Source organism: Oncorhynchus mykiss, chromosome 19 (assembly GCF_057628025.1).
Source record: "Oncorhynchus mykiss isolate SJ-2025 chromosome 19, ASM5762802v1, whole genome shotgun sequence".
Classification (NCBI taxonomy): domain Eukaryota; kingdom Metazoa; phylum Chordata; class Actinopteri; order Salmoniformes; family Salmonidae; genus Oncorhynchus; species Oncorhynchus mykiss.
The window spans coordinates 24,304,054-24,331,518 of NC_143040.1; the positions used below are offsets into that span (position 1 = coordinate 24,304,054).

The window sequence follows — 27,465 nt, forward strand, 5'->3', positions numbered from 1 at the left end:
GTACAGTACTAAAGCAATTAATAAAATCAGTCACACTATGAGATGCTACCAAATAAACCACAATTCATTCATAATACTGTGAATATATAGTTTTATTTGTATTATTTTTTTTATTTCACCTTTATTTAACCAGGTAGGCCAGTTGAGAACAAGTTCTCATTTACAACTTCGACCTGGCCAAGATAAAGCAAAGCAGTGAGACACAAACAACAACACAGAGTTACACATGGAATAAACAAACGTACAATCAATAACACAATAGAAAAAAGTATATATACAGTGTGTGCAAATGGCATGAGGAGGTAAGGCAATAAATAGGCCATAGTAGCAATTGTGCAGATGATGATGTACAAGTAGAAATACTGGTGTGCAAAGGAGCAAAAAAGTAAATAAAAACAATATGGGAATGAGGTAGGTAGATTGGATGGGCTATTTACAGATGGGCTGTGTACAGCTGCAGCGATCGGTTAGCTGCTCAGATAGCTGATGTTTAAAGTTAGTGAGGGAGATATAAGTCACAGACATATTGTTGACATTTTTCAGAGTTTGTGTGAAATCGTTCATATAAAGCCAGTCTGCACACCCAAGGTGAATTGGTTTAGTCATAACTCTTGGTTGACAGTGTTGGGGGATGGGTAATGTATTGACACTCCAGTGACAAATCAACACATTTGTTTATATTTGTCTTTGTTACTTTTTTGATATGTGTCTTATTTTTGTATATTGATATAGTTTTAAATGTTATGGGGGTTCGCCCAGGGAGCCATACAAGCTAGAACGGCCACTGTGTGCAGATAACTGTTGGTCAATAGGGTGTTTATTTGAAATACCACATTTAGGCTGCATTTGCAAATTGGCTTGGTTATACTGTATCTGTGCGCTAACGATTAATTTGATACATTATAGTTTATTTCCTCAGACCTTATTTTCGGGCCCTATCCTTTCCCCATTTAGTTTTCCCACAAGGCTGGCTGAAAGTACCAGAGTTAACTTATTTCCGGGTTTTAGGACTACACGCTGGCGTGCTCTTGATTTTTAATTTGAGCAAATCTAAGCGATATCCGACTCCATCGTCAGTCCAAACTCTCGCGGTAAATCAATTGTAAATCTCGTCCGCAGCTCCATCTAGTCACAACGGTACCAAGTTTGGCATTTATTAACACCATGGAACTGAAACATATGACTAATTTAACAGCACAGCATCAGGTACTTACACCAGGCAGTATTTAATTCGCATTGGAGACGGGACTTGGTTGATAGATGTATCCAGGTAACGCTAATTAGCTGCTAACAATGGCTAACTGTATGGGTTTTCACACTCAAATAGCCTCCATCTTGGAGGTGCTAGCGAATGCAGCAGTGGCAGAGATCTGTAAACTCGTAGACGACGACTATGCGGTGTTTCGTTTAGAAATAACTCAAAGCCAGAAAGAAAACAGGGCATTGCGGAGGAAACTACTAGAACTGAAGGTGTCACGGGAGCGCGCAGAGAGGACAATACGAGAGCGCGTTCTCGCCACTCGTCCCAGTAGTGTCAAGATCCTTGACCGATACAGAGGAATGGCAAGAGGTACATTTTGCAGAAGTCTTAGGCTGCGCGGCTTGTCGCAGTCAACATGAAATTGTATTAGTCACATACACGTGTTTAAATGTTATTGCGGGTGCAGCGAAATGCTTGCATATAGCTCATTGTATGTCGCCCTGTTCCCCTCACGTGTTCAGATGTGTTACCCAGAATTGGGTCTTAGTCAGTTTTTGGATAGTATGATTACTTAGTGTCTTTGTGCAATATGGCTATCATATTCTAACCAAAATCTTGATTTACTGCATTTCCTATTATTTACTCAATGAAATCCATAAATAGTATATCAAGAGGTTCTAAGTGTTACCTTACATCCTTGCCAATTGTAGACGGGTGTCAACATAACCACAGGAAGTAGGGGTGCTGCAACTCCCCCTGATAAACAGAAGATATTGCCCCCCCCCCCTAACCTAACCACCACTTTTCCCCCAATCACACACTCAGGTGAAGGACATCTCACTGGAGGCCACAGGAGCATTGTGAAGCCATTGGGACACGATACATGGAAAGATGAACAACCAATCACTGTTGATGAGGAGAGTAAAACCTCAACCCAGAATGTTATTGTGATAGAGGTTAGTGTAATAGTGTTGCATAAAATGTGCTATTTGTAAATCAAATGTGGCCCTTTTATTTCAGAAAGGCTCCCCTCAGCTATTCACTTGCTTACATGTACATCCTTATTTATCTGCCATTGGGGACCTTGTGAGACTTCCCTACGACATTGTGTACAGTTACAGTGCCTTGCGAAAGTATTCGGCCCCCTTGAACTTTGCGACCTTTTGCCACATTTCAGGCTTCAAACATAAAGATATAAAACTGTATTTTTTGTGAAGAAGCAACAACACGTGGGACACAAATCAAAAACTGAAAAATTGGGCGTGCAAAATTATTCAGCCCCCTTAAGTTAATACTTTGTAGAGCCACCTTTTGCTGCGATTACAGCTGTAAGTCGCTTGGGGTATGTCTCTATCAGTTTTGCACATCGAGAGACTGAATTTTTTTTCCCATTCCTCCTTGCAAAACAGCTCGAGCTCAGTGAGGTTGGTTGGAGAGCATTTGTGAACAGCAGTTTTCAGTTCTTTCCACAGATTCTCGATTGGATTCAGGTCTGGACTTTGACTTGGCCATTCTAACACCTGGATATGTTTATTTTTGAACCATTCCATTGTAGATTTTGCTTTATGTTTTGGATCATTGTCTTGTTGGAAGACAAATCTCCGTCCCAGTCTCAGGTCTTTTGCAGACTCCATCAGGTTTTCTTCCAGAATGGTCCTGTATTTGGCTCCATCCATCTTCCCATCAATTTTAACCATCTTCCCTGTCCCTGCTGAAGAAAAGCAGGCCCAAACCATGATGCTGCCACCACCATGTTTGACAGTGGGGATGGTGTGTTCAGTGTGATGAGCTGTGTTGCTTTTACGCCAAACATAACGTTTTGCATTGTTGCCAAAAAGTTCAATTTTGGTTTCATCTGACCAGAGCACCTTCTTCCACATGTTTGGTGTGTCTCCCAGGTAGGTTGCTTGTGGCAAACTTTAAACAACACTTTTTATGGATATCTTTAAGAAATTGCTTTCTTCTTGCCACTCTTCCATAAAGGCCAGATTTGTGCAATATACAACTGATTGTTGTCCTATGGACAGAGTCTCCCACCTCAGCTGTAGATCTCTGCAGTTCACCCAGAGTGATCATGGGCCTCTTGGCTGCATCTCTGATCAGTCTTCTCCTTGTATGAGCTGAAAGTTTAGAGGGACGGCCAGGTCTTGGTAGATTTGCAGTGGTCTGATACTCCTTCCATTTCAATATTATCGCTTGCACAGTGCTCCTTGGGATGTTTAAAGCTTGGGAAATCTTTTTGTATCCAAATCCGGCTTTAAACTTCTTCACAACAGTATCTCGGACCTGCCTGGTGTGTTCCTTGTTCTTCATGATGCTCTCTGCGCTTTTAATGGCCCTCTGAGACTATCACAGTGCAGGTGCATTTATACGGAGACTTGATTACACACAGGTGGATTGTATTTATCATCATTAGTCATTTAGGTCAATATTGGATCATTCAGAGATCCTCACTGAACTTCTGGAGAGAGTTTGCTGCACTGAAAGTAAAGGGGCTGAATAATTTTGCACGCCCAATTTTTCAGTTTTTGATTTGTTAAAAAAGTTTGAAATATCCAATAAATGTCGTTCCACTTCATGATTGTGTACCACTTGTTGTTGATTCTTCACAAAAAAATACAGTTTTATATCTTTATGTTTGAAGCCTGAAATGTGGCAAAAGGTCGCAAAGTTCAAGGGGGCCGAATACTTTCGCAAGGCACTGTACATGCACACAATAATGTGATTTATTAACTCTAGGGAAGTGAGTTTGGATCAATTGAATGTATGCATCTTAGAAGTAGTTTTCACAAACTTTACAAGTCCCAATTCAGAATCCAATATGCTTCCCAAAAATAACATGATAGAATGTTTATTTTGATTGGTGATTTTCTACATTTATCAGAGTGCCAAAAGATGTGTCCATGTAAACAGGACTGTTATGGAAATTGTTTTTCTTGCAAAGCATGTCAATGTTTTGATTAAACTTTTTTATTAATCTGACTATCCACAGAGGGAGGCTCGTTCGGCTAGTGTTAGTATATGCGCAGATCAAATACACTGCTGGAACACCGATTTTTAAGGTGTTTACATGTCCTAATAATTCAAAAGATTGCTCAGAAAACCAGGTCTTTTAATCAGCGTATGCTTACTTCGATTTTGACCTTAAGGCGATTATGCTAAGCAGAGTAAGGTGTTTCCATAACTATTGCATAATCTGCCTACTGCCATAATCAGTTTAATATATAATTTTTACTGTGCATGTAAACATACAAAGTAACATAACTCTTTGTTATCCAATTTAACTCATGTACCGATAACCTCCTCTCTTGTGTCAGTCTACAGATGCAGAGGCTGCAGGTCCTGAGGTCAAGCAGGAGAGGTCTGAAGGAGAGGAGAACCCGCGGCACAGCAGAGACATCCAGACTGGAGCAACTGTAGCAACCCATGTAGCCATGGAGGACCCCACCACCACCCCAGCACAACCCAGGACTCGATGCAGCATCATGGAGGTCAGTGGAACACTGAACTCCGTTCTCAATTCCGAGACAGACACCAAGACTTTAACTGTAACACACAGGCTCTTACACACAGGATCTGACGACAGATCAGACCCAGAGAGACTTGGGCTGTGGAGACTGGGCTGTCCTGCTCCCGGCTCAGACTATGTACCGGTATTTCACCAGAACGAGAGGATGGTTCATTCCCGTGAGGATGGTGATGTGTTAGACACTGGCGGTGAGGATACGCTTTCTTCTTACTCTACAGAGATGGACCCTGGCAACATGCCCTTGGGTTTAAAGACACAGACTGATCTGTCTAGAGGGGACTGGAACCAATACAGTAGTAGTGTATACTCTGAAGGGTGCCAAGATAAGAAGGTGGAGGGTCTGGTCGTAAATGATGTGAAAGTGGAGGGCGACGTTTCTCACACATGGAATGCAGATAGTCACCTAGGAAACAGACACTCACAGGGAAGATATTGCTTAGATTACAGGGAAAGCTTAGGGACAAATTCAAATGTCGCGACCCACTCGCCTTTATACACGTTCGGAGACTGTGACACAGTGTCCACGATGATGGGGCCTTCCGATTCACACGGCCGCGTCCTTTTCGATCAGGTATTGAACTCAAACGACAGGGCTAGAGCCCAGGCTCCGGGAGGGGAAGCAACATCAGGCAATAGTAAAGAGAAACGGTTCCTCTGCATGTTCTGTAACAAAGGTTTCAGCAGCCCTCAGAGTGTGGATATCCACCAGAGGGTCCACAAAGGGGTTAAACCATTTAACTGTACCCAGTGTCACATGCGCTTCACCCAGTCTAGTGACCTGAAGAGGCACCAGAGGGTCCACAGAGGGGTGAAACCCTTCAGCTGTACCCAGTGTCATATGCGCTTCACCCAGTCTAGTGACCTGAAGAGGCATCAGAGGGTCCATACAGGGGAGAAACCCTACAGCTGCCCCCAGTGTCACATGCGCTTCACCCAGGCTGGCAGCCTGAAGAGGCACCTGAAGGTCCACACGGGAGAAAGGCCTTTCGCCTGTCCTCACTGTGGGAAGAGGTTCTCCGAGAGGAGATACCTTAGGATACACCAGCAGAAAAACCATTCCACTCTATAAACTATTAACCATTCCATGTTATAGCTTATTACGTTTAGATCAAACCCTGCATTAAAGACAAAGATTACTTTTCATTATTGTCAGCAGAAAAGATCCACAGATTAATTTGGAGTAGCGAAAGTAACACATTTCATTGTTGAATATTCCTGGTTTGAATATTGCATCTGACAACTTGAATGAGGATGGTAACAGACTATATTGCCACTCCTATTTGCTATTTCTTCAATCTAAGCTTACAGGAAAGTAAGTGCCCTCAGGCCTGGAGGGAAGCAAAGTAATTCTGCTACCCAAGAATAGCAAAGCACCCTTTACAAACTCAAACAGCCGACCAATCAACCAGCTACCAACCCGTAGTAAACTTTTGGGAAAAAATTGTGTTTTACCAGATACAATGCTAGTTCACAATAAGCAAATTAACAACTGACTTTCAGCATGCTTATAGGGAAGGACACTCAACATGTACTGCACTTACGCAATGATGATTGGCTGGAAGAAATTGATAATAAGAAGCTTGTGGGAGATGTTTTGTTAGACTTCAGTGCAGATTTTGGCATTATCGATCATAATTTGATGCTGGAAAAATGCATGTTATGCATTTACATGCTCTGCTAATTTGTGGATTGAGAGTTACATGTCTAATAGAACACAGAGGGTGTTCTTGAATGGAAGCCTTCAACATAATCCAGGTAGTCGGGCATTTCTCAGGGCAGTTGTCTATGTCCCTTTTTTTTTGGTCTTTACTAATGAGCTGGCACTGAGTAAAGCCTGTGTGTCTTACTGCTTTCACAGATGTATGGTATTTTGCTTGTAAAAAAATAAAATAAAAAAATAGGGCAATGTTTATATGACCCCCTTACAAACAAGCACATTTTTACCACATTCTTGCCTGCAATCGCCTTTTATACCTCCTGTGCGCATGCTGGTGGGCGTTTATTTGAATAAATCCATTGAATATACACGATCAAAAAATAAATACATTAGACTAATCAAATGTATTTTCAAAGGAATAGAATAGGCTTAGCAGAGTTTAATTATGTTACGTACAAATGAATTAAGTCAATAGAATAGAATTAAGTCATCAAACTCACCCCATTCAGTCAACACACATTTATAGTAAGAATAAAATACAAATAATATATTTCCTACACAACCGCTGTTGTGATATTCTGAAACAGAGTCCAAGCCCATGCTTTTTTGATCCACCTTTCATCTATTTCGTTTCTCTCGCTCCACTTTGTTAGGGAGCAGGTGTAGGGTCTTATCTTCATCATGATACTGATAGAAAATAAAAGTTGACTTCATATTTCACAATTTCCGCAGGCTTTTGGAGTTGCCTATACGCGATCAAGCAAAATAATAGGTCTACACTTGAATTAGACTACATTATTGAATGCTATGGGTTTCTGATTTGCTCAGCCAGAAACCAAATAGCCTGAGACAAGTCTGTGAAGTCAGTCTTTTGGTCGAGAGTAGGCGTAGGCTACTAAGCAACTGCTAGTGAAGAGCAAAATAATCCACTTGTTACACTGCATAGGCCTATATTACATGCTGCCATTTTCAAATAAATCAGCCAACTATACAACATGATCATGAGCAGCTCTCACCTCAACATAGCTAACATTTCCCCAGTCTAATTGTAGCCTAACCAATATCCAAACGGAGGTTCAATGAAAACAAAAATCTGACATTGAATTATCAAGACGAGTCCCAACGCTTGTCTCAAAGCAGCACGAGGGCGCAGTCCCAATCAAAATGGTGTGGAAATTATGATTTAGTCGACCACGTGGGTAGGCTATTGCTTCAGATTTATTACCACCGATTGGATGACTTTGGGAGTTTCATCAAGCAACAATTTGATACGTGCCTTCAATTGCATTAACCTACTTTATTCCATAATATTTTTGTCATTCAGTGATATTTATTCTCACAGTAATTCTTTATGGATCCACCCAGTTGTGGTTTAAGAAAACAGTGCACACTTAGTGGTGGGCTATGCGAAGTGATAGGCGAAGTGACGTGCCTCAAAGTTTAGAAACTGGTGGGATGATGGTTACAGGACTGTGCAAAGCAACCATCAAGAATTGAAGAGCATAATGCATGTCAATCATACTACGCGGTAGGCAGAGCTTTACCAAATTGATTACTAGGTAGTTAGGTAGAAATACAAGTTTAGGATTTGATACTGGCAATACCTTTTGAGATATTAAGAGAAAGGAGGAAAAAAAGTTGGCTGTATGGCGAATAAAAGATGCATGCATGCTGATGACTGAACATTATACACGTCAGCTACCACAGCAAGTGAAATCACTGCAACACTTAAAGAACTGCAGTCAGTTTTAGAATGGGTGGCAAGTAATAAGCTAGTACTAAATATTTAAAAAACTAAAAGCAATGTATTTGGGACAACCATTCACTTGGCAGCAGCTAATCGGGATCACCAATAAATACACATACATTGTGATATACATTCAGTGTACAAAACATTAGGAACACCTTCCTACTATCGAGTTACACCCCCTTTTCCTCTCAGAACCGCTTCAATTCGTCGAGGCACGGACACGACAAGGTGTCGAAAGCGTTCAACAGGGATGCTGACTCAAGTTGGCTGCATATGTCTTACCATACCCCGTTTGTTCAAAGGCACTTAAATATTTTGTCTTGCATATTCACCCTCTGAATGGCACACAAACACACACACACAATCCATGTCTCAATTACCTCCAGGCTTAAAATCCTTCCTTAAGCTGTCACCTCCCCTTCATCTACACTGATCTGAAGTGATTTTAACAGGTGACTTCAGTAGGGGGATCATGGCTTTCACCTGGACAGTCTATGCCATGGACAGAGCAGGTGTTTCTAATGATTTGTACACTGTGTATAAGCCACATGCCTAACGTCTGTTACATGTTGTTTCTACTGTGTAGGCTATATGATGTTCAAATGCCTATTTCGTTACTTTCATTGAACTACTTAATTCCCCCCCCCCACCCCCCAGACACATTTAATGAGAATTTATGCCGTTTATCATGTGTGTGTAGTTTTCATATGGTTTATTTAAAACTTATGTTCAATAAAACACAAAATGGGACTTTTCATACTAAGACTTTCATTCACTCTTTAGTATACATCTCACCCTGTTATGCAACAGCAACCAACAGGCCTTTATCACCAATATACACTTACTAAATATACAGTGCCTTGCGAAAGTATTCGCCTCCCTTGAACTTTGCGACCTTTTGCCACATTTCAGGCTTCAAACATAAAGATATAAAACTGTATTTTTTTGTGAAGAATCAACAACAAGTGGGACACAATCATGAAGTGGAACGACATTTATTGGATATTTCAAACTTTTTTAACAAATCAAAAACTGAAAAATTGGGCATGCAAAATTATTCAGCCCCTTTACTTTCAGTGCAGCAAACTCTCTCCAGAAGTTCAGTGAGGATCTCTGAATGATCCAATGTTGACCTAAATGACTAATGATGATAAATACAATCCACCTGTGTGTAATCAAGTCTCCGTATAAATGCACCTGCACTGTGATAGTCTCAGAGGTCCGTTAAAAGCGCAGAGAGCATCATGAAGAACAAGGAACACACCAGGCAGGTCCGAGATACTGTTGTGAAGAAGTTTAAAGCCGGATTTGGATTCAAAACGATTTCCCAAGCTTTAAACATCCCAAGGAGCACTGTGCAAGCGATAATATTGAAATGGAAGGAGTATCAGACCACTGCAAATCTACCAAGACCTGGCCGTCCCTCTATACTTTCAGCTCATACAAGGAGAAGATTGATCAGAGATGCAGCCAAGAGGCCCATGATCACTCTGGGTGAACTGCAGAGATCTACAGCTGAGGTGGGAGACTCTGTCCATAGGACAACAATCAGTCGTATATTGCACAAATCTGGCCTTTATGGAAGAGTGGCAAGAAGAAAGCCATTTCTTACAGATATCCATAAAAAGTGTTGTTTAAAGTTTGCCACAAGCCACCTGGGAGACACACCAAACATGTGGAAGAAGGTGCTCTGGTCAGATGAAACCAAAATTGAACTTTTTGGCAACAATGCAAAACGTTATGTTTGGCGTAAAAGCAACACCCTGAACACACTATCCCCACTGTCAAACATGGTGGTGGCAGCATCATGGTTTGGGCCTGCTTTTCTTCAGCAGGGACAGGGAAGATGGTTAAAATTGATGGGAAGATGGATTGGTCCTGTATTTGGCTCCTTCTGGAAGAAAACCTGATGGAGTCTGCAAAAGACCTGAGACTGGGACGGAGATTTGTCTTCCAACAAGACAATGATCCAAAACATAAAGCAAAATCTACAATGGAATGGTTCAAAAATAAACATATCCAGGTGTTAGAATGGCCAAGTCAAAGTCCAGACCTGAATCCAATCGAGAATCTGTGGAAAGAACTGAAAACTGCTGTTCACAAATGCTCTCCATCCAACCTCACTGAGCTCGAGCTGTTTTGCAAGGAGGAATGGGAAAAAATTTCAGTCTCTCGATGTGCAAAACTGATAGACATACCCCAAGCGACTTACAGCTGTAATCGCAGCAAAAGGTGGCGCTACAAAGTATTAACTTAAGGGGGCTGAATAATTTTGCACGCCCAATTTTTCAGTTTTTGATTTGTTAAAAAAGTTTTAAATATCCAATAATTGTCGTTCCACTTCATGATTGTGTCCCACTTGTTGATTCTTCACAAAAAAATACAGTTTTATATCTTTATGTTTGAAGCCTAAAATGTGGCAAAAGGTCGCAAAGTTCAAGGGGGCCGAATACTTTCGCAAGGCACTGTACCTACACATACCCACACACTAACAAACACCTACTGTACACGTCAAAATAGTTTAGTCACATTTGTCTGACTTTTGACTTATCATAACTGCCTTCTCTTTACCCACAACATCATATTTATGTCCATGATGAGTTGAACAATGAAGTCATTCTGTAACTACAGTATAGGACTCAAACGTATTGGGGATGGGTAAACACGTTGGGGCCGTACTTGCGAACATTAAAAGTTGACGTTAAAGGTGAAGTTTAAGTATCAGCAAATTCAAATCCTTGAAGTAGTAGCATGTAATCAAAGGCTACATGTTCGCTGTTCCCATTACATGCACATGTAGCCCTATGATAACCTCACCAGATGGCTGTGATTATTTCCTGTATCAAATTCGGTATTAGCCCCAAAAAAATTGGCAATGTAGTTGGATGTGTTCCAATACATGTTCACTGATAATCAAAAACGACACGTGTATTTAACTGACTGGTCAAATTGCCCTCTGTGTAGAGTGCCTAGCTCCACAATCTGCAAGGGTTCGAATCTCACATTAGTTGCGCCCCCCCCCCCTTGAAATGTAGAATTATATTTGTGTTAGTGTGTTGAAGGGATGTAGCCAACAGCTTGACAATTAAGAATTACTATCTTTCTTCAGCCTTGCAGACAAACACTGCCACTGCCTAATAATCATATTGCATAGGCTATATTACATAGACATGTACACCTAAATGTAGCCCTACCACGTTTTATATGCATTTTTTATAATCAGCTACTTCGTCACGTGTGTTATTTGACTTGAATGAGCATTACAAAGTATAATAGAGTAGGATTACAGGTTACATACACTCTGCCTTGCGTCATGCCATAGAACAGCCCTTAGCCGTGGTATATTGGCCATATACCACACCCCCTCGGGCCTTATTGCTTAATTATATAGACGTGTAGGCCTACACTTACATATAGAATGTTATATATGCATGATTATAATCATCCACTTCGTCACGTGTGTGGACCAGCAGTGAACAATATTTGTCCTTAACAAAAATGTTTGAAGAAAGGGGTTCTCGAACCCGCGGATAATGAACAGCTATTTGACAAGTCCATAAGGCTCCCTACAACGTTTTAAAAAAAAATGTTTTTACTATGTACGACAAACTTAAATGTATAGACCTACATATTTTTCCCGTAAGAGCACATGGGTGTATGAGAAAGGTATTAAGCAAAAACGTGGGATTTTGTCATATATACGAAAACGTAAGTATCCTAGTCAAGGGTGCGATGATCATGCAATATTGACACAGGCCAAGTGAAGAGGAACAAAAGTAAACCTTGAAGTTGGAGTTTGAAATGTATCCCTCTGGTGGCCAAGTTGACCTATTTTAAGAAATGCCATTGGTTTGTGGAGAAAAAGTTTAAGATCGTTGATAAGCTAATACAGAATGTGTTACCGGAAATAATCACCGCCACCTGGTGAGGTTTGCATAGGGCTAAATGTGCAAGCGTATGTAATGGGAACAACTAACGTGTAGCCTTTGATCACGTTACACTACGTCAACCATGTTAATGGGGTGAGGCTTAACCCCTTACACTCGTGGGAATTGGCCTATATTAAACTTGTCAAACTCATTCCATGGGGGGGGCGAGTGTCTGCGGGGTTTGTACTCGATTGATGAATTAAGGTCACTAATTAGTAAGGATCCATTTGGAGATTATGGGAAAATTTGACCAAAGGTGAGGACAAAGCAGTTCATCTGACACAAGACTGAATCCAAACATTAACTGTTGATTAGTGTTTTATTTATTTTTACATTTACTGTCATTTTTGCCGCATTTGTTAATAACGAAATCTGAAAACACTCTGAATACATTCAGTAACGAAGAATATTCCCGGAAAAAGTTGGGAAAGAGTAACATGAAACAAAAAAATTGACAAGGGTTTGAGTGGGAGGTCTAACTGGTATCTCCAAGTGGCCACACCCGCCTCTCCAAAATGTGCGCAGTTCCTACGTTATTTCAATGCACTTTTATGACTCAAAGAATAATCAACTATTAGGAGCTATTTTGAGCTCTACTAGCTGTGCTGTTGAGGAACTAGACCAAGTTGTTTTCTTTGGAACACAGCCCTGCATCCCCGCCATCACACAATTACTGTTGTTCACGCATTCCAGAAACGGCCCATTTAAATCACAATCTGCTCAGGTGTGCATAATTTGAAAGCATGTTCTATTGCCAACATGGCTAGCTAAGTAAACAAAATACGATCTTACAGTTGTTGGCTTGCACAAGGCAATTCAGAGAAGCAGATCATACATTTGGTGCGCACAGAATAGTCACAAGTGCATTCAGATGCGTGTTCCCCGCTAAATTTATGCTGTTCAAAATCACATTATTGGTCGCATACACATTTAGCAGATGTTAATGCTGGTCAGAAGAACCCAGGGTATTATGCCATGTCATCTTGTAACAGTACATCAAGCATAGTGAGTGATCAGAAACGTTGACGATGTATATATTACATGAGTTTTATGATATGCAAATGTGAAGTGCACATTTGGACTAATGGGTGTTTGGCTTGCTTGTATGACATCAAAGCGGTATTTATGATAATCCTCAACATAGCATCTTGCAAAATACATGAAGTCCTCTTTATGTACAGCATTTCCCTCACTCAGACAACAAAAAAATGGCTAAAATTGCGCAATTAGCGGGAGGGGTGGGGTCAACTTCTTGCCGCACATGGTTTTCAAGTTCAGAACCGTTGTCAGTCAAAACCATTACTGCTCTGTGAAGGGGAGACCCTGATCTCTGACGTCATGTATTGCGTGTTACTGTATAGCATTCCAGTTTAGGCGCTTGTCAGTCAAAATCTGCTATTTTTAACCCTGCATATGCGTACGAATGTAAAGAGCTACATTCAACTTGTTCTAATGTTTGCAAGTATGGCCCCCACATATTGAAAGTGTGTTTATTATTTGTGTGTATGTACCTGAGGGAGTGTATGTCTGTGTAATCTGTATCTCACCTCTCATCCAGGAGGAGGGTCCAGAGGTGCTGCTGGTGAAGGAGGAGGGTTGTGAGGAGGGTCTGGGGAACCCTGAGGGGACCATGGTCATAGAGGACAACGAGACTACACCGCTTCCTGAACCCACAGAGGAACCAGCTGAGCAGCACAGGACCACACACAGTCTCACTGAGGTGAGCCCACTGTAAACTGTCTGAATGGTATTAGGTCTGGGCCCGTATCCACAAAGCCTTATAGAACATGAGTGCTGATCTAGGATCAGTTTAGCCTTTTAGATCATAATGAATAAGATTATATGGAGAGATCCTAGAACGGCACTCCTACTCTGAGACTTTTTGTGGATACTGGCCCTGGGCTTGAGTAATTTTGTCATTCAAAGACATGATGGCAATGATAAAACCATGAAAGAATATGAATAATCAAATCAACTGACATATTTGCATATTACTCATTGCCCAATCAGAAGATGTTCCTTAGCAGGGTGCTCATATCAGATTTCTTGATCCAACATCTTCTCACTCTGTATCTCTTACAGTCAGTAGACATGGAGGATGGGAAGCCGGATCTGCTGCTGGTCAAAGAGGAGACAATAGAAGATGAACCAGAGAGCATTGATCTGCTGAGTGGACTAAAGATGGGGGAGCAAGGTAAGAAGTACATATAGCCTACATACCAAGTTTATTATAGTTTTGTGTTTTTATTTATATTAGTTTTAAGATTTATTTGAAATTCAGTTTAGTTTGTTAGTTTTCAGAACTGATTTACTCACTTTTAAGTTTTATAAAAACATTTATTTCGTTTTTATAATTTTTTGTTTTAGGGACAGAAAGTAGCCTGTGTGTGGGAGGCTCGGAGCCATTTATAATTTCTGTTTTTGGGGATGTCACTTCTTGCCACTGTGGGGCAGTAATGCATATGGTGATGGGTCAGGTCATTAGGTTAGGTTTAAAGGTAGACTCAGTGAGATGACAGATGCACCAAGTAAACAGTAGTAGTGGGTCAATTCCCTCAATGACGAGGAGCTTTGGAGAGGGAGGCTAAACTTCAACGCTGTATAGGCTTTTTTACATACCAGCATACCAGCTTTTGGTATACTGCTATACCATATGATGTGGTTAGCTGATATGTATAATACCCATCTAGGTGTTGTAAGATCTGGCATGTGTTGTCTTTACTATCATTAAATGAAGACTTTTAGTTTTTAATCAAAGATTCTCTGTAATTAGTTTTACGTGATTAAACTGATTAATCATGTAACTGTAATTAACTAGGAAGTCGGGGCACCAAGGAAAATATTCAGATTACAAAGTTATAATTTTCCTAATAACTTTTCAGATATTTTATATCTGATCAATTAGTCTTCGAATTAGTGAATTATTCACTTTACCTCACATCAGTCTCATTCCAAACGTTGTAAATTGTTGGTTATCTGCACGAACCCAGTCTTCACTATGAGTCATCCATAAATTATTTAAGACAATTTATGTATTTATTAACTAAGTAATTCACAGAAATGCATAAACAAACAGTTGATAGTTACAAGGAAATGATAACGGAGTTTCCCTAGTGGGCTAAACCGGCTTGGTGTACAAAAGGGAAGTGGGGGTCGACTGAGAAGACAACAGTTGATCATTTATACATTTGAAATGCTAATACCTTGCACATGAAAGCTCACTCATTCAGGAACAATTGCAATCAATATATAGATTTACGCTCAGTGTGTCGTCGGGATCTGTTGAAAAGTTAGTTTCTGTTGGAGAGTTTGCTCTCTCTCTCTCTCCTTTTGTCTCTCTCTCTCTCCTTTTGTCTCTCTCTCTCTCCTTTTCTCTCTCTCTCTTTTTGTCTCTCTCTCTTTGTCTCTCTCTCTTTGTCTCGCTCTCTCTTTGTCTCGCTCTCTCTCTCTGTCTCGCTCGCTCTCTTTGTCTCTCTCTCTCTCTTTTTCTCTCTCCTTTTGTGTCTCTCTCTCTCCTTTTGTGTCTCTCTCTCTCTTTTTGTCTCTCTCTCTCTCCTTTTGTCTCTCTCTGTCTCTCTTTTTGTCTCTCTCTGTCTCTTTTTGTCTCTCTCTCTCTTTTTGTCTCTCTCTCTCTTTTTGTCTCTCTCTCTCTCTCTTTGTCTCTCTCTCTCTCTCTCTGTCTCGCTCTCTCTCTCTCCTTTTGTCTCTCTCTCTCCTTTTCTCTCTCTCTCTCTCTCTCTCTCTCCTTTTGTCTCCCTCTCTCTCTCTCTCCTTTTGTCTCGCTCTCTCTCCTTTTGTCTCTCTCTCTCTCTCTTTGTCGCTCTCTCTCCTTTTGTCTCTCTCTCTCTCCTTTTGTCTCTCTCTCTCTCTTTGTCTCTCTCTTTGTCTCTCTCTTTGTCTCTCTCTCTCCTTTTGTCTCACTCTCTCTCTCCCTTTGTCTCACTCTCTCTCTCCTTTTGTCTCTCTCTCTCTCTCTCTCTCTCTTTTTCTCTCTCTCTCCTTTTGTCTCTCTCTCCTTTTGTCTCTCTCTCTCTCCTTTTGTCTCTCTCTCTCTCTCTTTTTGTCTCTCTCTCTCTTTTTGTCTCTCTCTCTCTGTCTCGCTCTCTCTCTCTCCTTTTGTCTCTCTCTCCTTTTGTCTCTCTCCTTTTGTCTCTCTCTCTCTCTCCTTTTGTCTCCCTCTCTCTCTCTCTCCTTTTGTCTCGCTCTCTCTCCTTTTGTCTCTCTCTCTCTCTTTGTCGCTCTCTCTCCTTTTGTCTCTCTCTCCTTTTGTCTCTCTCTCTCTTTTTGTCTCTCTCTCTTTGTCTCTCTCTTTGTCTCTCTCTCTCTCCTTTTGTCTCACTCTCTCTCTCCCTTTGTCTCACTCTCTCTCTCCTTTTGTCTCTCTCTCTCTTTTTCTCTCTCTCTCCTTTTGTCTCTCTCTCCTTTTGTCTCTCTCTCTCTCTCTCTTGTCTCTCTCTCTCTTGTCTCTCTCTCTCTTTTGTCTCTCTCTCTCTCTTTTTGTCTCTCTCTCTCTCTTTTTGTCTCTCTCTCTCTTTTTGTCTCTCTCTCTCTCTTTTTGTCTCTCTCTCTCTCTCTCTCTCTCTTTTTGTCTCTCTCTCTCTTTGTCTCTCTCTCTCTCTCTCTTTTTCTCTCTCTCTCCTTTTGTGTCTCTCTCTCTCTCTCCTTTTGTCTCTCTCTCTCTCCTTTTGTCTCTCTCTCTCTCCTTTTGTCTCTCTCTCTCTCTTTGTCTCTCTCTCTTTTTGTCTCTCTCTCTCTCTCTTTTTCTCTCTCCTTTTGTGTCTTTCTCTCTCTCCTTTTGTATCTCTCTCTCTCCTTTTGTCTCTCTCTCTCTCTCTTTGTCTCTCTCTCTCTCTCTTTTTGTCTCTCTCTCTCTCTCTCTCTCTCTCTCTCTGTCTCTCCCTCTCTGTCTCTCTCTCTCTCTCTTTTTGTCTCTCTCTCTCTCTCTCTCTCTCTCTTTGTCTCTCTCTCTCTCTCTTTTTGTCTCTCTCTCTCTCTCTTTGTCTCTCTCTCTCTCTGTCTCTCTCTCGCTCTCCTTTTGTCTCTCTCCTTTTGTCTCTCTCTCTCCTTTTGTCTCTCTCTCTCCTTTTGTCTCTCTCTCTCTCTCTCCTTTTGTCTCTCTCTCTCTCTCTCTCTCTCCTTTTGTCTCTCTCTCTCTCTCTCTCCTTTTGTCTCTCTCTCTCTCTCTCTCCTTTTGTCTCTCTCTCTCTCTCTCTCTCCTTTTGTCTCTCTCTCTCTCTCTCTCCTTTTGTCTCTCTCTCTCTCTCTCCTTTGTCTCTCTCTCTCTCTCTCCTTTGTCTCTCTCTCTCTCTCTCCTTTTGTCTGTCTCTCGCTCTCTCTCTCTCCTTTTGTCTCTCTCTCTCTCTCTCTCTCCCTCTCTCCCTCTCTCTCTCCTTGTCTCTCTCTCTCTCTCTTTTTGTCTCTCTCTCTCTCCTTTTGTCTCTCTCTCTCTCCTTTTGTCTCTCTCTCTCTCCTTTTGTCTCTCTCTCTCTCTCCTTTTGTCTCTCCTTTTGTGTCTCTCTCTCTCTCTCCTTTTGTGTCTCTCTCTCTCCTTTTGTCTCTCTCTCTCTTTGTCTCTCTCGCTCTCCTTTTGTCTCTCTCGCTCTCTCCCTCCTTTTGTCTCTCGCTCTCGCTCTCCTTTTGTCTCTCGCTCTCTCTCTCTCATATATGTCGTTATAGAATGGATGTTTCGGCGGTTGTCGTTCTTTGCGTTCAATGATACCGAATTCCTAGCTGCAGACTAGTAATTAATATCAAAGACTTGTTCTTATTCTGTCGGTATCGATAGTCTAAGAGTTTAACCACGTGGTATGGTTAAAAGATTCAGCAATCGTCTCAAACCTTGGCCCTCTCTTTATCGAGGTAAGCTGGTCTGCAACCTTTGTCCTCTCGTGATTGAGAGAAAACATGGTCTGTTGAGACATTCAAAGTTGGGGTTTTATTCGGGAGTTGCAGAAAGGGGCCTGTCCCAGGATGCTCGACCCTAACTGGGCTCATGGGCGGTCCTCTGATTTAGTTCAACTCAAAGGGAATTGGAGTTTCCTTCATTAAACAGCCCAAAATCACATTACACAATTTTACAAACAGTATCATCCTCACTCATTCATCTTATACAACAATTAGATGTAAACCTCATATCTGAGGCTATTATATAAACAGCTTTATGGTAATGTGCCGCACCGTCTCCCATGAGCTTCCCCAAGTTGTAACCAATTCGTAGTTGGATTCTTTTTTTTTTTTGAATTTTACCCCTTTTTCTCCCCAATTTCATGGTATCCAATTTTTGTAGTAGCTACTATCTTGTCTCATCGCTACAACTCCCGTACGGGCTCGGGAGAGACGAAGGTTGAAAGTCATCCAATACATAACCCAACCAGCCGCACTGCTTCTTAACACAGCGCGCATCCAACCCGGAAGCCAGCCGCACCAATGTGTCGGAGGATACACCGTGCACCTGGCAACCTTGGTTAGCGCGCACTGCGCCCGGCCCGCCACAGGAGTCGCTGATACGCGATGAGACAAGGACATCCCTACCGACCAAGCCCTCCCTAACCCTGACGACGCTAGGCCAATTGTGCGTCGCCCCATGGACCTCCCGGTCGCGGCCGGTTACGACAGAGCCTGGTCGCAAACAGGGACTCTGATGGCACAGCTGGCGCTGCAGTACAGTGCCCTTAACCACTGCGCCACCCGGGAGGCCCCCGTAGCTTGATTCTTCACCGATCTTTTATACCTTCTCCGGAACATAAATGTTGTTCGGACCTCAAGTTCTGTGAGGTGGAAGAAATTCCTTTGTTCTCTATGAAAATTCACTCGGTCTCTATACTGTGGCCATGAGGAGATCATCTCCTCAGGAATTTACGACCTCTCTCTAACCACAGCAGCCTGTGTGTAGGAGGCAGGGAGAGGGGGATGGGGCTTGCTGTACCCAAAGAGGGCAACGTCATGAGACGTGTCAGCAACGTCTGAGCAGAGGAACACTACCGACATGTTACAGCAATCTAGTGCACGACTGCACAGTCTGACGTGGTACGCAACCATTGGTTGATGCATGTAACATCTGAGCAGGGGAACGCAAACAATATCTGCGGAGCTGCTCATGGCAAGGTCATCTCGCTGAGTCTACCTTTAAATGAAAGTAAATCTCAATGTGACCCGCCAGATTCAGAAGCTTAAAGTCCATTAGGAAAAAGCCTAAACTCTTAGATTTTAGCACAATTGTTTTGTTGAAAAAACTACAACTGAACATAATTCATAATAGATTTTAGTTTGTTTTGGAGTCAAAGATAAGTTTGTTTTTCAAATGGGTTTCTTAATTATAATCAGTTTACTAAATAGTTTGATTCATTTGTTTTAGTTTACTTTAATAATCTTGTATATACAGTGCATCCGGAAAGTATTCAGACCCCTTGACTTTCGCCACATTGTTAAGTTAGCCTTATTCTAAAAAAAAAAGAAGTTTTAATTAAAAATTCAATAATGTCAAAGCAAAAACAGGTTTAGAAATGTTTGCACATGTATTGACAAAACACCTGGAAATATTACATTTGCATACAGTATCAGTCAAAAGTTTGAACACACCTACTAATTCCAAGGTTTTACTTGTATTATTTTCTACATTGTAGAACAATAGTGAAGACATCAAAACTATGAAATAACATTGTGTTAAACAAATCAAAATATATTTTATAATTTGAGATTCTTCCAAGTAGCTTTTGCCTTGATGACAGCTTTGCACACTCTTGGCATTCTCTCAACCAGCTTCATGAGTTGGAATGGAACGCATTTCAATTAACAGGCCTTGTTAAAGTTCATTTGTGGAATTTCTTTCCTTAATGCATTTGAGCCAATCAGTTGTGTTGTGACAAGGTAGGGGTGGTATACAGAAGATAGCCGTATTTGGTAAAAGGCCAACTCCATAATTTGGCAAGAACAGCTCAAATAAGCAAAGAGAAACGACAGTCCATCATTACTTTAAGACATGAAGGTCAGTCAATACGGAAAATGAAAGAATTTTGAAAGGTTCTTCAAGTGCAGTCGCAAAATCCATCAAGCGCTATGATGAAACTGGCTCTCATGAGGACCGCCACAGGAAAGGAAGACCCAGAGTTACCTCTACTGCAGACAAGTTCATTAGTTACTAGCCTCAGAAATCGGCAATTAACTGCACTTCAGATTGCAGCCAAACTAAAACAAACAACATCAATTGCTTGAATTAGGCCTTCGTCAAATTTCTGCAAAGAAAACACTACTAAAGGACACCAATAAGAAGAACAGACTTGTTTGGGCCAAGAAACACAAGAAATGGACATTAGACCGGTGGAAATCTGTCCTTTGGTCTGCTGAGTCCAAATTCTTTGTGACGCAGAGTAGGTGAACGGATGTTCTCTGCATGTGTGGTTCCCACCGTGAAGCATGGAGGAGGTGGTGTGATGGTGCTTTGCTGGTGATACTGTCAGTGATTTATTTAGAATTCAAGGCACACTTAACCAGCATGGCTACCACAGCATTCTGCAGTGATACACGATCCAATCTGGTTTGAGCTTAGTGGGACTATCATTTATTTTTCAACAGGACAATGACCCAACACACCTCCAGGCTGTGTAAGGGCTATTTGACCAAGAAGGAGAGTGATGGAGTGCTGACCCGACCTTAACCCAATTAACTTCTTTGGGGTAGGGGGCAATATTTTCACTTCCGGATGAAAAGCATGCCCAGAGTAAACTGCCTGCTACTCAGGCCCAGAAGCTAGGATATGCATATTATTAGTAGACTTGGATAGAAAACACTCTGAAGTTTCTAAAACTGTTTGAATGATTTGAGTCTAACAGAACTCATATGGCAGGAAAAAACCTGAGAAGAATCCAACCAGGAAGTGGGAAATCTGAGGTTTGTAGTTTTTCAAGTGATTGCCTATCCAATATGCAGTGTAAATGGGGTCAGATTGCACTTCCTAAGGCTTCCACTAGAAGTCAACAGTCTTTAGAATGAGCTAATAAGAGCTGTTTGACCAGAGGTCTGGCTGAAAGCCTCGAGTTGTTGTTCACGCGCGGCCGTTAGATTCATTCCCTTTCTAATGACAAAGGAATTGTCCGGTTGGAATATTATTCTAGATTTATGATAAAAACATCCTAAAGATTGATTATATATATCGTTTGACATGTTTCTACGAATGTTAATGGAACTTTTTTGACTTTGTCTGGACTTAGCCTTGTGCATTTGGATTAGTGAACTAAACGCACGAACAAAAAGGAGGTATTTGGACATAAAGATGAACTTTATCGAACAAAACAAACATTTATTGTGGAACTGGGATTCCTGGGAGTGCATTCCGATGAAGATCAAAGGTAAGTGAATATTTATAGCGCTATTTCTGGCTTTTGTTGACTCCACAACATGGCGGGTATCTGTATGGCTTGTTTTGGTGGCTGAGCACTGTACTCAGATTATCGCATGGTGTGCTTTTGCCGTAAAGCTTTTTTGAAATCTGACACAGCGGTTGCATTAAGGAGAAGTTTATCTTTAAGAAGGTTTGAGATGAGTTGGACCGCAGAGTGAAGGAAAAGCAGCCAACAGGTGCTCAGCATATGTGGAAACTCCTTCAAGACCGTTGGAAAAGCATTCCAGGTGACGCTGGTTGAGAGAATGCCAAGAGTATGTCATCAAGTCAAAGGGTGGCTACTTAAACAAATCAAGATATTTTTGATTCTTCTAACAGTTTTTTGGTTACTATGATTCCATATGTGTTATTTCATAGTTTGTCTTCACTATTATTCTACAATGTAAAAATAAAGAAAAACCCTGGAATGAGTAGGTGTGTCCAAACGTTTGATTGGTACTGTAAGTATTCAGTACATAGGTGATGGACCTTTGGCAGTGATTACAGCCTCAATTATTCTTGGGTATGACACTACAAGCTTGGCACACCTGTATTTGGGTAGTTTCTCCCATTCTTCTCTGCAGATCCTCAAGCTCTGTCGGATGGGGAGCGTTGGATGGGGAGCGTCGCTGCACAGCTATTTACAGGTCTCTGAGATGTGTTCAAGTCCGGGCTCTGGCTGGGCCACTCAAGGACATTCAGAGACTTGTCCCGAAGCCACTCCTGTGTTGTCTTGGCTGTGTGCTTAGGGTCGTTGTCCTTGGTTTCATCAGACCAGAGAATCTCGTTTCTTATGGTCAGAGTCCTTTAGGTGCCTTTTGGCAAACTTCAAGCGGGCCGTCTTGTGCCTTTTACTGAGGAGTGTCTTCCGTCTGGCCACTCTACCATAAAGGCCTGATTGGTGGAGTGCTGCAGAGATGGTTGTCCGTCTGGAAGGTTCTCCCATCTCCACAGAGGAACTCCCTGACCAAGGCCCTTCTCCCCGGATTGTTCAGTTTGACTGGACGGCCAGCTCTAAGAAGTTTTTGGTAGTTCCAAACTTCTTCCATTTAAGATTTTTTTTATTTTTTAACCACAGGTGGAATCCAATCTAGTTGTAGAAACATCAAGGATGATCAATGGAAACAAGATGCACCGGAGCTCAATTTTGAGTGTCATAGCAAAGGGTCTGAATACTTGTAAATAAGGTGTCTTTTTATTTTTTTTAAACAACAGTTTTGGCTTTGTCATTATGGGGTCTTGTGTATAGATTGACGAGTTAAAACATTTATTTAAACAATTTTAGAATAAGGTTGTAACGTAAAAATGTGGAAAAAGGGAAGTGGTCTGAAAACTTTCCGAATGCACTGTAATAACCAGTAATAGATCTAAAATGGGAATAGTGATGCACCTGGATATAGTGAAATTAAATCAATACAACTTATGTTTACATACAAAAACACACTGTATGAAATTGACAAGGTAATTGACAAAAAAATCCATATGTAAAGTTCTCTGCCATGTTTGTAAAGTACATTTTTTTACTTATTCCTTAAGGTAGTTGGCTGGACGCTAACAGAGGAGACTGGGTGGCCATCTTGGACTCCCAGATCCAGATGGGTGCAGCCAAGTGCCCAGGGGACATCACCACCGAGCAGGCCAGGACCAAAGGCGACTTAGTGGAGGCCAGGGGATGGGACAGCATCCTCAACTCTGGGCTGGGGAACAACACTGTTAACCACAACCAGAAACAGACAATTGAATGCAAAACAACCAAACTTAGTCTCCAAGACAACAGACTGGCGGAGACCAGAGCGAGGCGTCGATTTGGTCTACGGGGATGGGGAGGTGTTGGTATGCGGTGGGAGAGATCAGACACAGACCCGGCTAGCGATGGTCCATCCTGCTCCTATAGTTGTGATTCAGAGAGACTGATGGGGCCTCAGGTTAACTCCCTAACAGGTGCTGCCTTCAGCCTGCCTTCTATAGGATCTATCAACTGGAACATGGACCCTGCGACAACACAGACACTCCCTGGCCTTCGGCCTCACACTCTCCTAATGTTAAACCAGACCTCAGACAATGCCAGTGCCTCAACACTAAATGGCTACACAAGCCCATTGACAAATGAGAGTAGCAGAGACGGAATCAGCAAAGGTGGCAGGGCCAAAGAGAAGCGCTTCCCGTGTTCGTTCTGTGGGAAAGCCTTCAGTTTCCCCAAACAGGTGGAGATCCACCAGAGGATGCACACGGGGGAGAAACCGTTTAGCTGCCACCTGTGCCGGGCCAGTTTCTCGGACTCGTCAAACCTGAAGAGGCACCAGAGGGTCCACACAGGGGAGAAACCCTACAGCTGCCCCCAGTGTGAGAAGAGGTTCTCCCACCAGCACCAACTAAAAATGCACCTGAAGGTCCACACGGGAGAGAGGCCGTTTGCCTGTACGCACTGTGGGAAGAGGTTCTCAGAGAGGAGCTACCTCAGGATACACCAGAAGAAAATGCACATGGCCTATGTATAGAGGTGACGTAATGTAGTACTAGTTTGTTTGTAGTCAATTCTGTTGTTTTTGGATTTAGTTGGGAACTGGATGAGGTGAACTGAGGAAAGAATGAGAATGATGATACAGTGGCTTGTGAAAGTATTCACCCCTTGGCATTTTTACTATTTTGTTGCCTTACAACCTGGGATTAAAAATGATTTGGGGGGGGGTTGTTGTATCATTTGATTTACACAACATGCCTACCACTTTGAAGATGCAAAATATTTTTTATTGTGAAACAAACAAGACAAAAAAACTGAACTTGAGTGTGCATAACTATTCACCCTCCCCCAAAAGTCAATACTTTGTAGAGCTACATTTTGTAACAATAACAGCTGCAAGTCTCTTGGGGTATGTCTCTATAAGCTTGGCACATCTAGCCACTGGGATTCCCATTATTCAAGGCAAAACTGCTCCAGTTCCTTCAAGTTGAATGGGTTCCTCTGTTGTACAGCAATCTTTAAGTCATACCACAGATTCTCAATTGGATTGAGGTCTGGGCTTTGACTAGGCCATTCGAAGACATTTAAATGTTTATCCTTAAACCACTCGAGTGTTGCTTTAGCAGTATGCTTAGGGTCATTGTCCTGCTGGAAGGTGAACCTCCTTCCCAGTCTCAAATCTTTGGAAGACAAACAGGTTTCCTTCAAGAATTTCCCTGTATTTATCGCCATCCATCATTCCTTCAATTCTGAGCAGTTTCCCAGTCCCTACCGATGAAAAACATCCCCACAGCATGATGCTGCCACCACCATGCATCACTGTGGGGATGGTGGTCTCGAGGTGATGAGGTGTTGGGTTTGTGCCAGACATAGCATTTTCCTTGATGGCCAAAAAGCTCAATTTTCGTCTCATCTGACCAGTGTACCTTCTTCCATATGTTTGGGGAGTCTCCTACATGCCTTTTGGCGAACACCAAACGTGTTTGCTTATTTTTTTCTGGCCACTCTTCCGTAAAGCCCAGCTCTGTGGAGTGTACTGCTTAAAGTGGTCCTATGGACAGATACTCCAATCTTCGCTGTGGAGCTTTGCAGTTCCTTCAGGGTTATCTTTGGTGTCTTTGTTGCTTCTCTGATTAATGTCCTCCTTGCCTGGTCTGTCAGTTTTGGTGGGCGGCCCTCTCTTGGCAGGTTTGTTGTGGTGACATATTCTTTCCATTTTTCAAAGTTTCAGATTTTTTTTATAACCCAACCCTGATCTGTACTTCTCCACAATTGTGCCCCTGACCTGTTTGGAGAGCTCCTTGGTCTTCATGGTGCCGCTTGCTTGGTGGTGCCACGTGCTTAGTGGTGTTACAGACTCTGGGGCCTTTCAGAACAGGTGTGTATATATATATATATATATATATATACCGATCATGTGACACTAAAATAAAGTCCACCTGTGTGCAATCTAACAAATTATGTGACTGAGGTAATTGGTTGCACCAAATCTTATTTAGGGGCTTTATAGCAAAGAAACGTGGTGCGTGCATATTTTTTTTCACTCAACCAATTTGCTCTATTTTGTGTATGTCCATTACATGAAGTCAAACTAAAAATCTATTTAAATTACAGGTTGTAATGCAACAAAATTGGAAAAACACCAAGGGGGATGAATGTGACGGTGTCTGTAAAAATGCTTCAACCTTGTCCTGTTGTTTGATTCTGGGGTTTTATGAGGAAATTAATTAATGTTTACTTGAGATGAAGTAGTGAAGATGTGTGTAATGTGATGAACCTTTTCCAAAGTATTCTAAAATTGATTTTATCAAAGCGAGGGTACCAGATTTACAGAAAAGGTAAAGTGTTACCATATTGAGAAAAGTTATTCTACTTGTCACATATTATTTTGTGCAATAAAAGTTCTGTACTTTACGTTGTGAGTGTATGACCATTTTGTTGAAATTAAATACATTTAATCTGTGCTGACTGGCTTGTATCATTGCAGGGACTGAGTTTCCCATATCTCAGTGGAACCAAAACATTATACTTCATTCTTGAATCATTAAGTAAGTTGAGCCAAAGGGGTAAGTTCAGCAACTCTGGTTTCTAGGTAACCATACAATCATTTTACCAAATAGGTCATAATTTCATGGAGTCTGAAGGAAGAAACCACATGGAAAAAGTGGTTAAGTCCAAAAAACACATTGTCAAATGAGTGTGTTAGAGGTTTCAAAATGCTTGTATCTTAACCAAAATGTATCACTTTAAGGTTGTTCTATACATAATTTGGGGTCTCTATAAGATTGAGGTCCTAAACATAGCATGAAAGTGCATCCATGCAGCTGTATAGGCTAATATAGTCAAAATGTTTGCCTTGGGGAAGTTGATCCAATGGAAGTGATTTATTCCCCAGTGTAATGCAAGGCATTATCACTGATATGAGTTTACAACAGGGCCTAGGGTAAAAGTGTTTAAAAAAAGGTCCAAGTGTTTGTTAGGTGATAAGCCTGTGTTAAACAATGCTTAAAATTATTTTCTTTAAACAAAAAAGCTATTGTGTTATTGTATTTGGGACATAAAGATAGACATGGTTTTAAAAAGGTAGTGGTAATATTTCATTCAGTAAAAAAAATGTGTAGGAAGCTTAACTTACCCTGTCCTGCGACTCAACTTACCACACACGTAAATTGTGCCAAAAGACAACTTTCTTTTTTTGGACAAGTTATGTTTTCAAAAGTAATGTTGAGATGAATTCTGATTATTTCCAGGGATACATAACATCCTGAAATATATGTAGATATCTTTGATAGAAAGAATATACTATATTTCCCTTGCTGAATGCTGATGCTGTATGTAAATAATTTACCCTGCGCCTCCCTACTTGAACCACACTGTTAGATGGGCTTGACTGGTTAACATGCTCTACTAACTGAGCTAAAGAGGACTACAGAGGGGTCATGTTTGTGTGTACAGCAGTTTCTTATATAAACATTTTGTATGCTCTTCTGTACAACTTGTTTACAGTCTGCAGTCCATGAAGGCCTCCTGATATCCAATGTTACTGGTGGGAGAGACTGGACCTCTGAAGAGTTGGAACCGAGACCGAACCATGAGGGACAGAGACTCCACCGTCACACAGAACACAACCAGTGAACAACCTCAGTCCTGGTGGTCATCAGAGAGACAGAGGCTCCAGTCAGGGATCCAGTCTGCAGCCCAGACCCTTCTCTTCACAGTCTCAGTGCAGGGATGAAGCAGGTCCTGGGGCTGATAGCAATAGACCCTCCTGTTCCTATGATACAAACACCACAGTATCCATGATGAACAGAGCAGGTTACCCTGGGCTTCAGCCTTCACAGAGAGTGGTGGGAGACTCCCCTGGCGGTAGTCCATCAGCAAATCTGTCTTCTCCTTCAGGGTCTCGTCCAATGCCTGGTGACTGGGTTCATAGAAGGCCTGGGTCTAGCCTTCCTCACTTACCTCAGGATTACCCCACCAATACAGACAGTCAGGATGGGCGTTCACCACGAGAGGTACCTATAACACAGCACACAAACCCAACAACACCCAAACAATGGCT

The 27,465-nt window shown here is 41.7% G+C and overlaps 1 protein-coding gene across 5 annotated transcripts; it reads left to right on the forward strand.

The window, feature by feature from the left end:
* The first annotated feature begins 1,085 nt into the window (after positions 1-1,085).
* Positions 1,086-25,866, forward strand: LOC110498473 (uncharacterized). Of its 5 annotated transcripts, none has more exons than XM_021575103.3 (6): positions 1,086-1,570; positions 2,027-2,157; positions 4,519-4,692; positions 13,625-13,786; positions 14,149-14,260; positions 22,979-25,866. In XM_021575103.3, exons 1-6 carry the CDS (start codon positions 1,294-1,296, stop codon positions 23,938-23,940), a joined length of 1,818 nt encoding a protein of 605 aa, XP_021430778.3. In that variant the 5' UTR covers positions 1,086-1,293; the 3' UTR covers positions 23,941-25,866. The 5 variants fall into 5 exon arrangements, with proteins under 5 accessions (XP_021430778.3, XP_090066665.1, XP_090066664.1 ...); XM_090210537.1 differs by having other exon boundaries at positions 1,100-1,206; XM_090210539.1 differs by lacking the exons at positions 13,625-13,786; positions 14,149-14,260; positions 22,979-25,866 and adding an exon at positions 4,775-8,894 and having other exon boundaries at positions 1,091-1,570.
* Positions 25,867-27,465: the final 1,599 nt, after the last annotated feature.